This window comes from Erythrolamprus reginae, chromosome 6 (genome assembly GCF_031021105.1).
Source record: "Erythrolamprus reginae isolate rEryReg1 chromosome 6, rEryReg1.hap1, whole genome shotgun sequence".
NCBI classification, from domain to species: domain Eukaryota; kingdom Metazoa; phylum Chordata; class Lepidosauria; order Squamata; family Dipsadidae; genus Erythrolamprus; species Erythrolamprus reginae.
Window position 1 is genome coordinate 40,358,440 of NC_091955.1, and position 17,784 is coordinate 40,376,223.

The window sequence follows — 17,784 nt, forward strand, 5'->3', positions numbered from 1 at the left end:
TCAGCGCATTAGCCACTGAGTCACTCTGTCCCCTAATAATAATACCAGTACTATTTAGAAATATTTGTATCAATGGAAAATCTAAGCCTTTCAGTACTATTTTCAACTATTTTATCAAACTCCTATCTAATGAAGGAAATACATTTCTTCATAATTTTTAGAAGTACAGTGATACCTCGTCTTACTAACTTAATTGGTTCCAGGAGGTTCGTAAGTGTTGTGGTTAGCTCTGGCCCAGATCGTGCCCCAAGGACTGTGGATGTGGGGGAGACATCCACATGTTGCAGGCCTGTTTTGCCCCCGGTGGAATCTGCTGATGAAGGCTCCTCTGACCAAGAAGACATGAGTGACAGGGAGGATGAGAGTGGGGCAGACAGCTCAGAAGGAGATCAGTTATCTATCTCCTCCTTGGATTCAGAACAAGAGTTAATGATAAAGCCACGCATGTGGAGAGCGATGCATAGACAGCAACAACTGAGAGATTATTATCAAAGAAAATGAGGCCACCTGTGGTTGGGTGGGGCTGTGGTAATTAGTGAGGCTGCTATAAAGAGCAGCCTGTGGGTTTGGCCATTGTGGAGGATTATCTGATCGTTGTGTTTTGTGACTGCTTTACTGACTTTGACTTTTTGTGTGCTGATTTTCCCCCGCTTTGAAACTAAACCAGAGCAAAGTGTGTTTCACTTTGTGAAAGAAGGACTGTGAATTGCCTCACAGCTGCAAGCTAAGTATCACAGAACTGATAAGGGACTTGTATAAATTACCAGTTTGTTTGGAGATGAGTGCTCTTTGCTATACCAAAAGAGGGCTTAGTTTAAGTGAATTTTCATTATAAAGAACATTGTTTTGAATTTTCAAACGTGTGTGTGTCTGAAATTTGTACCTGTGAATTTTTGGGAGGATTCTACCAGAGAGCCCGACAGAACAGTATAATCCTCCACCCCAGACACACACCGTTCCAGAGGGAAGTGTTTGGGATTGTTTGTTTCTCTTTTTTCTGGCATTTATCTGATCCAGGCTGCTGGTATGGCAGACATCCAAGCAGTCTTCAAAGCTTTGCAGTTGGAGATACAAGGGCTGAGGCAGACAGTGCAACAATTACAGAATCAGGTGGAGTTATTATCTCAGCAGCCTGTCATTCCACCGGTGCAGCCAGAAGATCCTGCCCCACAGCCCCTGCCAAGGAGGAAATGCTTTGTGGCTCTGCCTGAAAAATTCTGGGGTGACAGACGCATGTTTGCAACTTTCTTCAGTCAGGTGCAGTTGTTTATAAATGCACAACTGCCCCATTTTTCAAGAGATGCAGAGAAGGTGGCGTTCCTCTGCAGTTTGTTGGCTGGCCCTGCTGCTTCCTGGGTGTCTCCATTGCCGGACAGAGATGATCCGATACTGCAGGATTACATCGCCTTTTGCACCCAGTTGCGCCGGCAGTTTTCGGATCCGGTGCGGGAGCAGACGGCCAAGAGGGCGTTGAAACAGCTGAAATAAGGTTCGCGCCCTCTAATGGAGTATTTAAGTGACTTTCATAGCCTCAGTAGACAGGTGCAATGGAATGAGGCCGCCTTGATGGAGGTGTTTCAGGATGGCTTGTCAGAGACTATGCTTGATGAGCTGGTGCAAGAGGCCCTGCCGGGCACCCTGGAGGACCTGGAGCAGCATTGTTTGGCCATTGAGGCTCGGCTGCTGGCTCGAGAGGTGCGCCAGGTTGGGCGGTCCTCCCCTCGTGTTTCGGGCATCACGCCAGTGCCTGCTCCATGGCGGGGGGTATCTGCTATGCCTGTGCCGACCCCGGTTCCTGTACCCCGTCGCTTCCTGCCTACCCTGCCTCCTCGTCTAATGGATCGTGCCCCTGCCAGAGAGCCCATGGAGGTGAACTTCGTGTGACCCCGTTTGTCCCTGGAGGAGAGAGCGCAGAGACGTGCGACAGGCCGGTGCTACTATTGCGAGGAGGCAGGACATTTCGCGCATGCCTGTCCCAACAGACGAAGGAGCATGGTTGCTGCGACGGTGTCGACTCCTCCCAGTCCTCCTGTTGCCACGCAGACTCTTGCAGGACAGCTCCCAGAGTCCTCAACCCATGTTCCCACCATGGCTCCGGATCCCTCAATGGTTGTCCCCATGCCCCTGGTTTCCCCGCCGGAGGTGCAGTCGGGAAACGAGGGCAGCCCGGCTTGGTGGCAACGCTAGGTCGGACTGGCATTTCATCGGTTAAAGATTCTTTGGCTAACGACCCTGGAACGTACCGTCACCTCATGATTAATGTCAAGCTCCTGGTGGATCGGCGTACTCAATCGATTTCTGCTCTTGCCCTCGTGGATTCGGGGGCCACCACGAATTTCCTGGATGAGGAGTTTGCACAGAGACATTCGTTCCCCTTGTGTCCTGTGGACCTTCTGTTGACTGTAGAAACCATTGATGGGCGGGTGTTGTCTGGGCCCATCCGTTTTCAGACCTTGCCGGTATGGATCAGCATAGGGACTCATGTGGAGGCATTACAATTTTATGTCACGCGGGGCCTCCATTTCCCTCTTGTCTTGGGGTTGTCATAGTTACGGGCGCATGATCCTCAGGTGGTGTGGTCGCAAAACATCGTCACGTTTCCCAGTTTGCAATGTGTAGACCACCACCATCATGTGTGTGCCTCGCAAGGGCCCGTTATCCCCGCAGCAGTGTTACCAAAGGGCCTCGCTGAGTTTGCGGATGTCTTTAATGAAAAAGAGGCGGACCGCATGCCGCCGCATCGCCCTTATGATTGTGCCATCGATCTGTTCCCTGATGGCAAGTTGCCGGCTGGTCGTTTGTACTCTATGTCAGAACCTGAACTCGTGGCCCTCAAGGAGTTCATAGATAAAAATCTGGCCAAAGGGTTCATCAGGCCATTGACCTCCCCATTGTCGGCGCCTGTCTTGTTTGTGAAAAAAAAGACTGGGGACTTACGTCTGTGTTGTGACTACCGGCGCCTGAACGCCATTACGGTGCGCAATCGCTATTCCTTGCCACTGATTCCGGAATTAATGGAACGTTTACGAGCTGCCACTGTTTTTTCCAAGATCGACCTACGCAGCGCTTACAATTTGGTTCGTATAAGGCCAGGGGATGAGTGGAAAACAGCGTTTGGCACCCGATATGGGCATTTTGAGTATACAGTGATGCCCTTTGGACTCAACAATGCCTCGGCTGTTTTCCAGCATTTAATGAACAATGTATTCAGGGACATGTTAGACCATTTTGTGGTCTTATATTTGGATGACATTTTAGTTTACTCCCCCTCCATGGCTAGTCATTTGGGACATTTGCGCCAGGTTTTGCTCCGGTTGAGAGAGCATTGTTTATATGCTAAGCTGGAGAAGTGTCAGTTTCTGCAGACCACCATAGAATTTTTGGGTCATGTCATTTCTCCAGGGGGCATCGCTATGGACCTGGGAAAGGTGTCAGCACTAAAGACCTGGCAACCCCCAAAGAGAGTCAAGGATGTGCAGAGGTTGTTGGGGTTTGCAAACTACTATCGCACATTCATACCAAGGTTTGCCCAGTTGACCGCACCTCTCACCCGGCTGTTGCAAAAACAGGTCTCGTTCCATTGGGGTGAGGAGGAGCAGTGGGCTTTTGTAGCTCTTAAGGACACTTTCATGAAAGAGCCCTTGTTGCAACATCCTTATCCGTGTCGGCCGTTTGTCGTTGAGACGGACGCCTCTGATGTTGCCGTGGGAGCTGTACTTCTCCAGACCCATCCCGAAGGGGGTACCTTGTTTCTGTGTGCCTACCACTCCAGAAAACTCACGCCCTCGGAAAGAAACTATACGATCTGGGAAAAGGAACTTTTGGCAGTCAAGTCGGCGTTCGAGACGTGGCGACATCATCTCGAGGGCGCCCGGCATCAGGTAGAGGTCAGGACCGACCATAAAAACTTGGAGTACCTGCAAACAGCCCGAAAGTTGAACCAACGACAGATACGTTGGTCGTTCTTTTTCGCAAGGTTCAAATGTCGGATCCAGTACACACCCAGCTTCCAGAATCCCAGAGTGAATGCTTTGTCTAGGAAACCCGAGTTTCTGCATCCGAAAGAGCCGGCCCCATTACAGACAATCTTGCCAGAAGCAGCGCTGGCTGCTATCCAGGACTCCCTTGACTTGCGGAGGCGTATCCGTGAGATGCAGCAGGGGGATGGGTTTGTGGCACAGCGAGTGAGGGAGATGGTGCCCAATTCTGGTACCGGGGGCAGTTGTACGTCCCAGCAGGGCCGCTTCGCGATTGATTCTGTCCCAATGCCATGACAATCCTGCGGCGGGTCATTTTGGCTTGTTTAAAACGTTGGACTTAGTGACTTGAACATTTTGGTGGCCGCCAAAGAGGATTACAAACGGGTGGCGGACCGGTCTCGGCGAGACGTCCCCCCGTTGGCTGTTGGTGACCAGGTGTCGTTATCCACCAAATGTATTGCTTCGGAATTACTTTGACGTAAACTGGATCCACGCTTCATGGGCCCTTTCCCGATTGAGAAGGTCATCAATCCGGTGGCCTATTGGCTTACGTTGCCTGCCAACCTGCGGGTTCACCCCGTTTTCCACCGTTCCCTTTTGGTACCTGTTTCTCCTGAGTGCCCCCTTTGTCCCAGTGTCCCTTTGTTGCCTGCCCCGTGTTCGGGATCACTTGCCCGAGGTCATGGTCCATGCCATCCGGGACTCCCGTTGGGTGGATGATTGTTTTCAATATCTTGTGCAATGGGTGGAGAGTGAGCCTGACGATTGTTCGTGGATGGAGGCTGAATTGGTTGATGCTCCTGTCCTTATCTGAGCATTTCATGTCCAATTTCCCAAGAAACCTCGTCCCTTGCACTGGAGCCAGGGGAGGGGCCTTCCGGGAGGGGATGGTGTTGTGGTTAGCTCTGGCCCAGCTCCTGCCCAAAGGACTGTGGATGTGGGGGAGACATCCACATGCTGCAGGCCTGTTTTGCCCCCGGTGGAATCTGCTGATGAAGGCTCCTCTGACCAAGAAGACATGAGTGACAGGGAGGAGAGTGTGGCAGACAGCTCAGAAGGAGATCAATTATCTAGCTCCTCCTTGGATTCAGAACAAGAGTTAATGATACAGCCACGCATACAGAGAGCGATGCATAGGCAACAACAACTGAGAGATTATTATCAAAGAAAATAAGGCCACCTGTGGTTAGGTGGAGCTGTGGTAAATATAAATAGCAGCCTGTGGGTTTGGCCATTGTGGAGGATTATCTGATCGTTGTGTTTCGTGACTGCTTTACTGATTTTGATTTTTTGTGTGCTGATTTTTCCCCGCTTTGAAACTAAACCAGAGCAAAGTGTGTTTCACTTTGTGAAAGAAGGACTGTGAATTGCCTCACAGCTGCAAGCTAAGTATCACAGAACTGATAAGGGGCTTGCATAAATTACCAGTTTGTTTGGAGATGAGTGCTATACCAAAAGAGGGCTTAGTTTAAGTGAATTTTCATTATAAAGAACATTGTTTTGAATTTTCAAACGTGTGTGTGTCTGAAGTTTGTACCTGTGAATTTTTGGGAGGATTCTACCAGACAGCCCGACAGAACAGTAAGGCTAAAGGTTTGCGGAAACAATGTAAAACCGATTAATGCATGCAAGCAAAAAAAAATAATTGCAAAAACGGTGCTCCGCTGGGCGGCGCCATTTGGCTGTCACCTTTTGAAACAGCCGGACGCTTCTCAGCGTTCTCCCGAACGCTGAACTCGAAAAGTTTGGCAAAAGTTCGGGTTCCGAGAAGCGCTGCCGCCTAGCTGTCACCTTCCGAAACAGCCGGGGGGCTTCTTGGCGTTCTCCCGAATGCAGAACCCGGAAGTTCTGCAAAAGTTCGGGTTCCGCATTTGGGAGAACGCCGAGAAGTTCTTCCTGGAGTCCACGTTTCAGCCACCTGGAAGGACGTCTCCGTGACGTCAAAGCTCCACCCCTGGAATTCCCTATTGGGATTCCCCACCTCTGTTTGAGCCTCCCGACCAGCCGACAGCTCCGCGGTTCTTCTGCGAAGGTGACAGCCGGGCGGCGGCGCTTCTAGGCGGTCTCCCAAACCTGAACGCCGACCCAAACTTTTGCTGAACTTCCGGGTTCAGCGTTCACGGCGGCATGTTCGTAAGGCAAAAAAAAGTTCATAAGAAGAGGCAAAAAAATTCCGAACCCCGGGGTTTGTATCTCGAAAAGTTTGTAAGACGAGGGGTTCGTATCACGAGGTACTACTGTATAGCCATCTCCCTTTCTCTGGCATTTTGTACATTAATAGTATGTGTATATAATATTATTGTCATATTTACATGTCTTTCGTGAAAGCATCAAGATTATGTGCAACAGATACAAACTTTAAAGTAGTTTTTAAGCATTAAAACAAAATTAATGCATGTTATGCAATATTGTTAACTATACTTTTTATAAAATAAGCATTTTTAAAGTTTTGGATACCAGTTTTAATGACGTATTACAACACCTAAGACAGGTACAGTGGGGGGAAAGTATTTAGTCAGACACCAATTGTGCAGGTTCTCCCACTTAAAAAGATGAGAAGTCTGTAATTGATATCATAGGTAGACCTCACTTATGGGAGACAACATGAAAAAACACATCCAGAAAATCAGAGTCTGATTTTTAACAAATGGGAAAATTTATTGACTCGAGTATAAGTCAAGGGTGGAAAATTCAGTGGCTATTGGTAACTTATAAAAATGGAAGCCAATAAAATTACATCAATTGAGGCAACAGTAGATTAAATGTTTTAGAATATTTATTTCAAAGAAAACCAGTAAACTAGCTCTGTAAGTTTAAAAGAGGGTAAACAGGTATATGTCCCCCCCAAGGCAGGTATAAAAATGCAAGTACTTACCTCAATCCCCCACTGCTCCCGCTACTTTGGATTAGGGTACCTGGCCTCTCTTTGCCTCAAAGAGATACAATTACCCTATCTATTTACTATTACTGAACATCCAAAATATACTATTTAATTCTATGTATATTATACACAGGCACACAAAAATATATGTTATCTACTATATAAACTATGTGTTTCAGAGGACCTCCTCACCGCCCGCTCCGGTAATTTTCTTTTGGAAAAATTCCTTGCTGCAATCCCAGAGAGGGTGGGGGAGGTGCCTCCACGGACACATTCACATTTCTTTGCGATCGCTGCCTGCTTGGAGCCCCCACCCCCACCCGCTCCGGCAGTCCTCTGGTTTTTAAAAAGTTGAGCGGCTGGGATTGCAGCAAGGAATCCCAGAGTGGGTGGGGGAAGTGCCTCCACGGACACAGTCGCCTTCCTTTGTGATCACTGCCTGCTTGGAGCCCCCACCCCCAACCACTGCCAGGTCTGGTAATTTTCTTGCAGCAAGGAATCCTCCCAAAAGAAAATTACCGGAGCAGGTGGTGGGGGCTTCATGGTCACACGCACCCCTGGCTTTGCTCCTACCCAGGCCCCCCGGGGATGGGGTGGGGGAGCCTAGCAAAAAAAGAGAGCTGCACCGTGCCAAAGAGTTTCCATCTGAGCTGCAGGCAGAGAAAGGGCTTCGCGAGGGGGAAATAGAATGCTTTAGTGTGGCATGGCTGGACTCTCCTTTTTTCCCCTGCTGCTGCCGCTGTCTGCATGCATCTCGCTTTTTTTCCCTATGGCCTCGGGAGGTGGCCACGTGAGGGAGCGGGGCAAGAGAGAGGGAAGCTCGCCAAGGACAGGAAGGAGGAAACAGGGGAATAGTGAGGAGTGCAGATGCAGCAGCAGCAGGAGAAAAAAAGGAGAGCCAAGACCGGTAATCCTGGAAATGACTGCTACAGGTCAGCTGAAGCTGCGCGCAGCTTCATTTCCATCGGCAGAATGGTTCCATGCCCTGGTGGGTCCAGCCTACCCCTGCTGCTGGTGCTCAGGCCATTGCAGCGCCCAAGCGCTGTCAGTGACTTGAGTATAAGTCGAGGTCGGATTTTTTCAGCAGATTTTTGGTGCTGAAAAACTCCACTTATACTCAAGTATATACGGTATTTGCTCACCTACAAACAAGCAAGATTTCTCAGTCTCACAAGCCTGTAACTTCTTCTTTAAGAGGCTCCTCTGTCCTCCACTCATTACCTGTAGTAATGGCACCTATTTGAACTTGTTATCAGTATAAAAGACACCTGTCCACAACCTCAAACAGTCACACTCCAAACTCCACTATGGTGAAGACCAAAGATCTGTCGAAGGACACCAGAAACAAAATTGTAGCCTTGCACCAGACTGGGAAGACTGAATCTGCAATAGGCAAGCAGCTCGGTATGAAGAAATCAAATGTGGGAGCAATAATTAGAAAATGGGAGTCATACAAGACCACTGATAATCTACCTCGATCCGGGACTCCATGCAAAATCTCACCTCATGGGGTCAAAATGATCACAAGAATGGTAAGCAAAAACCCCAGAAACACATGGGGGAACCTAGTTAACAACCTGAAAGAACTGGGACCAACATAACAAAGGCTACCATCAGTAACTCAGTACGCCGTCAGGGATTCAGATTCTGCAGTATAAGATGTGTCCCCGGGTTTTCCGGTTCCAATGGGGCAGCAGGAAGGAAGGAGGAGATTGCTGCTCCGCTATACTACGGCAATAACATCGAAAAATAGGGCAATTTCTAGTTAATTTTGGCAGCCAGCATATAGTCCCAGTGAGGTGAGAACCCTTGTCTTGAAAGACCTTGGTGCCTTGCCTTTCCATAGCTTTTTAAAGCTATTTTTTGCCGCGGAAGAGTCAGGAGCCCCGATCAGCTGGGGCTCGGAAAATGGTGACCGCTATAAATGGACTGAGACCGAGATCGAGCTAATTTGAACTTGTTCGAACAGAAGATAGCTGTAGACAGCCAAACAGACCTGATCCATCGAGTCAAGCAGACCCAGGATGCTGGGGCGCCAAATGGTGGGGGCGCCCAGCATCGGAAGGACTGCCAGACAGAGGATCTGATGGGGAGCCAGACTGGCCATCTCCAAGAGAGAGAACGCCACTGCGGAGGAGGAAGAGAAGATCGAGAAAAATACGTCAAGGCTGGAGGCTACCTGGAGGCTGTCAAGGAGGGCACAGCGAGGCTGGACACTATTTGGAGACTGTTGAGGAGAACACGATGAGCCTGGTGCTATTTGGAGGCTATCAGGAAAAAGTACAGAGCTACAGAGACTGTGAAGAATGGAGAGCCAGAGATGTCGCCTGGTAAGAAAGATAGACACTGGAAATACTGGAGGGCAACTGGGGTGACCGATGAAAGCCTGGGGCATTGTAGAGACGGAAGAGTCCGAAGAGTCCAAAATAACAGCAATTGAGGTACAGATAAAAATTGGAGATGCTGGCCGGTGGCAGCGGCCGGCATCAGAGACCACTGTACCTAGAGACTCGGACACTTACGTTGGACTTTTCTAGAACGCAGCCAGCTTAGGGCCTAGCGCCATCTTGCTGCTGATTGTTTTAAGAACTGCTGAATGTTTTTAAGAACTGCTGATTAACTGATTGTTTTTTAATGCTTTTATTGTTCTTACTGTTTTTAGCTAAATTATTTTTTAGCTTTTTTAATTGATGGGTACTTGCAATATTTGGAGTGAATGGGATTGTATGTTTGGAAAGAATGACTATGGAATGAATGGATATGATTATTGGAATGATTGGGATTATATGTACCGTACAGATGATTTTGGTGTGAATGGATACAATATGGATGAGTTATATGGCTTACCTGGCGACAGAGAGGCAGGGGGGATGGGGGACCCTATCTCATGGTGGTGGAGGGACAGAAGATTCTGGTGTTGCTGGGGAGAGACAGATATGGCAGGAGCCATGAGGCATGCCATTCTGGAGGAAGAATGGTATGCTGCTTAAAAGCGATCCCTTGTTCCAGCCCCGTGAACTTATCTCGGGGTACTGGTGACGTGTATAATCTGGGTCCTGGGCTCAAGCTGCTGCTACTCAATGCCAGGTCGGTGGTTAACAAGGCTCTCCTCATCCGGGACTTGATCCTGGAGGAGGCCGACCTGGTATGTGTGACTGAAACCTGGCTGGGCCCAGAGGGAGGAGTTCCTCTCTCTGAAATCTGCCCAGCTGGGTTTCAGGTATGGAATTAGCCGCGACCCCAGGGAAGGGGGGGAGGAGTGGCTATTGTAGCCAAGGAGACTTTTTGCCTACATAGACTCATTGTTCCTGAGATTGCGGGTTGTGAGTCCCTCTTTGTGAAGTTGGATCTAGGAGTTCAGGTGGGCTTGTTGCTCATGTATCTGCCTCCCAGCTGTCTGTCAACAGCCCTGCCTGTGCTGCTTGAGGAGGTAGTCGGGTTGACTGTCTTGGGGGACTTTAACCTACCATCACTCAGTGAATCCTCTGGGTTAGCACAGGAGTTCATGGCCACCATGACAGCCATGGAGATGATTCAAGTAGTACAGGGTCCGACTCACGAGGTGGGGCACGCACCCGACATATTTCTCTCAGAGCAATTGAGTAATGGTCTGAGATTAAGGAGCTTAGGTGTGTTGCCTCTGTCACGGTCAGACCATTTTCTCCTACAGCTTGATTTCTATGCTCCAATCCTCCCCCGCAGGGAGGCGGAACCGACTAGGTGGTTCCGCCCCAGACGCCTGATGCACCCAGAGGGCTTCCACAGTACGCTTGGGGTTCTACCAGATTCTCTCGTAAACAGTTTGGCAGTGTCTCTTGCCGTCGCCTGGAACAAAGCTGCAACGGAGGCTCTTAACCAGATTGCGCCGTTGCAATCTCTCTGTGGCACTAGACCCCGGAGGGCTCTTTGGTTTACTGAGGAGCTCCAGGTGTTGAAACACCAGAACAGATGTCTAGAGGAGTGATGGAGGAAAAGTAAACCTGAATCTGATCGAACACTTGTAAGAGCTCATATTAAGACTTACAAAGTGGCGCTCAAGGGGGCAAGTTGTGCGTATCATGCCGCCTTGATTGCATCAGCGGAATTTCGCCCAGCCGCTTTGTTCAGAGTGACCCGCTCCCTTCTTAATCAGAGGGGGGCTGGGGAGCCCTTGCAGAGTAGTGCCGAGGAATTTAACTTGTTTTTCGCTGATAAAGTTGCTCAGATCCGGATGAACCTTGACTCTGATTGGATTGCAGTATTGGCTGACAACAAGTCAGTCGAGGTGACTGGGGCCTGTCTTTGTCCATCTGTCTGGGAGAAGTTTGACCTGGTGACACCTGATTAAGTGGACAAGGCCATCGGAACTTATTATTAAGCCAGTACATGTCCGGGCTTATCTGAAATTTGCTAGAGAGCATTTGGATGAGCCAGAAGAGTATTGGGAGAATGTCATATGGTCAGATGAAACCAATGTAGAACTGTTTGGTAGAAACACAACTTGTCGTGTTTGGAGGAGAAAGAATGCTGAGTTGCATCCAAAGAACACCGTACCTACTGTAAAATATAGGGGTGGCAACATCAAGCTTTGGGGCTGCTTCTCTGCAAAGAGACCAGGACGACATGAAAGAATAAATGGGGCCATGTATTGTGAGATTTTGAGTGCAAACCTCCTTCCATCAGCAAGGACACTGAAGATGAAACATGGCTGGGCCTTTCAGTATGACAATGATCCCAAGCACACTGCCAGGGCAACAAAGGAGTGGCTTCGTAAGAAGTATTTCAAGGTCCTGGAGTGGCCTAGCCAGCCTCCAGATCTAAACCCTATAGAAAACCTTTGGAGGGAGTTGAAAGTCCGTGTTGCCCAGCAACAGCCCAAAAACATCACTTCTCTTGTGGAGATCTGCATGGAGGAATGGGCCAACATACCAGTATGTGCCAATCTTGTGAGGACTTACAGAAAACGTTTGATCACTGTCATTGGCAATAAAGGATATATAACAAAGTATAGAGATGAACTTCTGTTATTAACCAAATACTTAATTTGTGAAACAGAGTCGACTGACAATGAGTCAGTCGAGGTGACTGGGGCTAAACGTCTTTGTCCATCTGTCTGGGAGGAGTTTGACTTGGTGACACCTGATGAAGTGGACAAGGCCATTGGAGCTGTGAGTTCCGCCACCTGTTTACTGGATCCGTGTCCCTCTTGGCTGGTTTCGGCCAGTCGAGGGGTGACACGGAGCTGGGTCCAGGAGATTGTCAACGCCTCCTTGGGGAGGGGGTCCTTTCCGCCACTTTATAAGGAGACGGTTGTGCGCCCCCTCCTCAAGAAGCCTTCCCTGGACCCAGCCGTGCTTAATAACTACCGTCCAGTCTCCAACCTTCCCTTCATGGGGAAGGTTGTCGAGAAGGTGGTGGCACTTCAACTCCAGCGGTCCTTGGATGAAGCCGATTATCTAGGTCCTCAGCAGTCTGGATTCAGGCCCGGCTACAGCACGGAAACTGCTTTGGTCGCGTTGATGGATGATCTCTGGCGGGCCCGGGACAGGGGCTTGTCCTCTGTCCTGGTGCTCCTTGACCTCTCAGCGGCTTTCGATACCATCGACCATGGTATCCTTCTGCGCCGGCTGGAGGGGTTGGGAGTGGGAGGCACTGTTCTTCAGTGGTTCTCCTCCTACCTCTCCGGTCGGTCGCAGTCGGTGTTAGTGGGGGGTCAGAGGTCGACCCCGAGGTTTCTCCCTTGTGGGGTGCCTCAGGGGTCGGTCCTCTCCCCCCTGCTATTTAATATCTACATGAAACCGCTGGGTGAGATCATCCAAGGGCATGGGGTGAGGTATCATCAATATGCCGATGATACCCAGTTGTACATCTCCACCCCATGTCCAGTCAACGAAGCAGTGGAAGTGATGTGCCGGTGCCTGGAGGCTGTTGGGGCCTGGATGGGTGTCAACAAACTCAAACTCAACCCAGACAAGACGGAGTGGCTGTGGGTCTTGCCTCCCAAGGACAATTCTATCTGTCCGTCCATTACCCTGGGGGGGGAATTATTGACCCCCTCAGAGAGGGTCCGCAACTTGGGCGTCCTCCTCGATCCACAGCTCACATTAGAAAAACACCTTTCAGCTGTGGCGAGGGGGGCGTTTGCCCAGGTTCGCCTGGTGCGCCAGTTGCGGCCCTATTTGGACCGGGAGTCATTGCTCACAGTCACTCATGCCCTCATCACCTCGAGGCTCGACTACTGTAACGCTCTCTACATGGGGCTACCTTTGAAAAGTGTTCGGAAACTTCAGATCGTGCAGAATGCAGCTGCGAGAGCAATTATGGGCTTCTCCAAGTATGCCCATATCACTCCAACACTCCGCAGTCTGCATTGGCTGCCGATCAGTTTCCGGTCACAATTCAAAGTGTTGGTTATGACCTATAAAGCCCTTCATGGCACCGGACCAGAATATCTTCGGGACCGCCTCCTGCCGCACGAATCCCAGCGACCGGTTAGGTCCCACAGAGTTGGCCTTCTCCGGGTCCCGTCGACTAAACAATGTCGTCTGGCGGGACCCAGGGGAAGAGCCTTCTCTGTGGGGGCCCCGACCCTCTGGAACCAGCTCCCCCCTGAGATTAGGATTGCCCCCACCCTCCCTGCCTTTCGTAAACTCCTTAAGACCCACCTTTGCCGTCAGGCATGGGGGAACTAAAACACCTCCCCCTTGCCCATGTTGTTTTGTTGATTGATTGACTGTGTGCCTGTTTTTTATATATACTGTTTTTTATGAGATTATTAATTTCAATTGGAATCTGGATGGGTGGGCATTGGATTTGGTATTGTGTACTGTACTGTTTTTTATTATTGTTGTGAGCCGCCCCGAGTTTGCGGAGAGGGGCGGCATATAAATCCAATAAACCTAAACCTAAACCTAAACCTAATTTCCATCATAATTTGCAAATAAATTTGTTAAAAATCAGAAAATGTGATTTTCTGGATGTGCTTTCTCATGTTGTCTCTCATAGTTTAGGTTTATCTAAGATGTCAATTACAGGCCTCTCTCATCTTTTTAAGTGAGAGAACTTGCACAATTAGTGTCTGACTAAATACTTTTTCCCCACTGTATCTTTAGTAGTTACCCACATTTACAACATAAAAACTATTAATTTATAGTTGTGTATAAATGTCATAAAATCTTGCCTAGCAGTTTGATAAACATATTTAATAAAAAATATTCTCATACCACATCCAGCTTTGCCCAAGTCTCATAATCATAAGATTTTATCTTGTTCTTTTTGTTTTCCTCATTTGTTTGTTTTGAGATTGTTTTAACTTTGCTCTTCTTTTTTTTGTAAGCTTCATTCCTAACTGGGGGTAAATCCTAACAACAGAGAATATAGCAATATACTTTCAGAAAACTTTTGATAATATTTTATAAATTACATTCATTTATAAAGCAGGAATGCAGGAATGCAGCAGTGTAAAATGAATGCTAGCTTTTTTCTTAAAACAAAAAACAACCACAAAACATTAGCCAGTGGAAAGTGGTTCTCCAAGGGGAAATCTATAGTCTTCAAAACACTAACAGAAAATCTCAAATCAATGATTTAATACAAAATGGTAGAATTAACAGAGGCATAGAATCAAGATCACGTGAAGTATTACTACTACTTTATAAAACCCTAGTAAGTCAACAGCTGGAATACTGCAACTAATTTTTGTCACCCTACCACAAAAAATATGTTGAAAAACTTTGAAAAAAGTTCAGAGAAGAGCAACTAAAATGATTAAAGGTCAGGAGACTAAAACGTATGAAAAATGCTTGCAGGGTTTCTTTTCAACCAGACTCCATTTTATTCCTGGCTTGGAATTGAATCTGGATATTTCTTCCAACAAGGACAATTCTACTTCTTTGAGTTGAACACTGACCATCTGTCCTAACAGAAAAGGTTTTGCATCTCACATGATTTTAACAGTGAGAAATTGAAATAGTTTACACTAGCTGAAGGACTCATCTAAGATGTCAAGACAAACATGCAGAGGTAGGCTGCTAACGTGGAACAATGACATGTGCTCTCCCCCATGGCTCTGAATGCTAGCGGAATCCAGTGCAATTCCGCTACTGCACCTGTGCTGGTAGCAAAATCGTGCACAGAAATGCAGGTGTGCCCATGTTTTGGCATGTTTGCTTCAAAAAACTGGCACAGGTGCAGTAGCAGAATTGTGCTGGATTCCGCTAGCACTCGGAGCCATGGGGTGAGCACGTCACCATTCCACCTTAGCAGCCCACCTCTGCAAACATCTGAATTTAAAATATCTCCCAAGTATTGATTTTTCTTCACTGCAAAACAGTGAGAAAGAATTGTAACAATTTCCAAAGCATTTTAAAAGGAATACATTTTTATTTAATGATATTCTACTTATACGTATAGCAAGAAAGTCCATCTGCTCATTACCCCAGGTCTCTGGCACAGAAGCTATATAATTGCAGCCTAAGTTAATTATATAGGTGATTTATTTGTAATTCTATTTGTAATTAGATGATCTAATTAATTGACTGTATTTCAAAGAGTCTTTATTCATCCCAATTTCAAAACGCCAGTCTTACTTTTTCAGCAGTGCCATTCTGATGCCTGAGAACATGATCTTTTTCTTTAATATCCTTCTCCCATGATTCCAAATCTTTCACAAAATCTTGAAGTTCCTCAGCATTTTGTCGTATTTGCAACTGTAATTCAAGTGCTTTATTTGGTGAACTCATCTGATGAAAGAATGTATTGGAAAACAGGCAGGTCTGTAAGAATCACTAACAAATTTTACCTTAAAAATAAAATCTTTTTTCGCATAGTATTATGCACATGTACTTACTGTGGAAAAATCAATTTACCAGTGATTATTACAATAATACTTTAGGTGTAAAGTAACACAAGCAAATTGAAATCATTCAGGTTCAAAGCCTCTCTGAAGGACAGTTGCCACCTTTCATTTCCCCTTTGGATAAATTAAATCTGCTGTAAACTAACATCTTAGCATCTTATGAAGAATCCTGGGACTAAAAAGTGATGTTTTGCCAAATAGTTGGGCCTAGTCAAAGTTCTGCAAAATTTCCCAGCAACTGTCCTACCACAGCTATCAGGTTTCCAGTTCACCTGAAAATAAATCAGGCACTAAAGCGGTGATTCAAACCATAATCACGAACTCTGCCTATGCAAGCATCCTTGCGCTTACTGATATGGAACTAATCCATTTTAATTTTTCACTAAAATGAGAAATAATTAGAACAAATCACGGGTGCAACTTATTTTTATATACAAGTCAGACTGGTATAAGCATGACCTATTTCTATACATATTCATATATATTCTGTGGTCTCACAAAGCGCATTTTGGCGGGATTTTCCTTTTTAAAAGGACATGTTAAGAAAGAGAGGGGTGGGAGAGAGAGACAGATGTGTATGGTGGGCAGGAAGAGGCGCTAGGGGAGAAACGAGGCGGGGAAGCAACCCCGCCTCGTCCTGAGTGCGGCCTCTGAATCCTGAAGGTCACCTGCAAAAAGAAGGACGTTAATTTCTCCCACTGCGTTAGAAAGGCAAAACACGGCTCGATGTGCCCGGTTTTCATAAGCACCCAAAATACAAGCCATTAGCCCAACCTCAATGCGTTTTCTTTGCTTTTCCCCAGCCCTGCCTGGTAATAGTATCGGGCCAGCCTCAACCTCTACAGCTACAAACTCCTCTCACTCTTTTGCTGCTCCAAAGCTCGTCTACCTTTTCTTTTCCACAACACCCAGTGCGTCCAGCGAAGGGAGGTGCGTTGCCGTGGTAGCCGCTCTACCGGAAAAGACTTCCAACTACTATAATCCAAGTTAGGTAGAAAGAGAAAAGGAGAAAGAGCGTCGACCGCTCCCGTCGCCCACCTCTCCGCATGCGCATTCTGGTGCATGAGTGTCGTGGTTTACTTCTCCCTACACAGAATGTGCATGACTGTCGCGCTTCCACTTCATAGATACAGAATCTAGAAAATTGCCGAGGCAAGAGAAGTATAATTTATTTAACTATATATGGTTTGCAAAAGAAGTAAGAGCTTTATGGACCCCATTTCACTTTAGCTTACATACGATGAATCGCCCCAGATAGGCAACAGGAAACACGCATGGCGATCCTCTATGGTTTCAGCGGAAGATGGCCTTTGCCTTGATTCGAGAGACGGGTACGGTGGCCGGGGAGGCTATGTAAACAGGTATCTCCGTTTGCTCCGCCGCCCGCGCTTCTATGAATAATGACATCTGAGCAGACGTCGCAACCGGAGAGTCGCGGCTCTGGCAAAAAGCAAGAGGAGGACTTTGGCTACAGTCGATTTCCCGAGCGAGTTCTTGGCCAGGGGAAGAAGCCCGCGTTGAAGGGAAAAATAATCTCCAGTTTATTTGGTTCTCAGTATAAGTGCCAGTCGATGCTGAAGGTTGCCTTAGACAGTAAGTCCACCCTCGGCTCCGTGGTCGTGATAATGTATTTTTCTAGTGAAGAAGGAAAGGTCATATACCGACTTTTGCCTCAGAGAAATAGCTCAATAGCTCTAGATATTTAGTGTGCATTCTCCTCAAACAAATAAGCCTTAACCTATTTCCTTAAATTTACTGCGTGGTAAGTTGTAATTCTGACCTTGAACATATATTGCCACATCTTAAGTAAGTGTTGGTTATGACCTTTAAAGCCCTACATGGCATTGGACCAGAGTACCTCCGGAACCACCTGCTACCGCACGAATCCCAGTGACCGATAAGGTCCCACAGAGTTGGCCTTCTCCGGGTCCCGTCGACTAAACAATGTCGTCTGGTGGGCCCCAGGGAAAGAGCCTTCTCTGTGGTGGCCCTGGCCCTCTGGAATCAACTCCCCCAGAGATTAGAACTGCTCCCACCCTCCTTGTCTTCCGTAAACTACTCAAGACCCACCTATACCGCCAGGCATG

The 17,784-nt window shown here is 47.6% G+C and overlaps 2 protein-coding genes across 4 annotated transcripts in view; one reads left to right on the forward strand and one right to left on the reverse strand.

Moving 5' to 3' along the window:
• RPAP3 (RNA polymerase II associated protein 3) overlaps window positions 1-16,729 on the reverse strand; it is a 131,476-nt gene extending 114,747 nt beyond the window's left edge. Inside the window, exons 1-3 of the mRNA XM_070754946.1 lie at window positions 16,587-16,729; window positions 15,429-15,581; window positions 14,064-14,201 (exon numbers count right to left, since the gene is read on the reverse strand). Of these exons, the coding sequence (XP_070611047.1) occupies window positions 14,064-14,201; window positions 15,429-15,581 (291 nt within the window). The 5' untranslated portion in view covers window positions 16,587-16,729. The remainder of the gene's footprint in view (window positions 1-14,063; window positions 14,202-15,428; window positions 15,582-16,586) is intronic.
• The window catches only part of ATP23 (ATP23 metallopeptidase and ATP synthase assembly factor homolog), a 69,933-nt gene continuing 68,878 nt past the window's right edge, over window positions 16,730-17,784 (forward strand). Inside the window, exon 1 of one of the 3 annotated variants that reach the window (XM_070755503.1) lies at window positions 16,730-17,290. In XM_070755503.1, coding sequence (XP_070611604.1) covers window positions 17,098-17,290 — 193 coding nt within the window. In that variant the 5' untranslated portion in view covers window positions 16,730-17,097. The remainder of the gene's footprint in view (window positions 17,291-17,784) is intronic. The other 2 variants (XM_070755506.1, XM_070755504.1) reach the window with 2 other exon arrangements.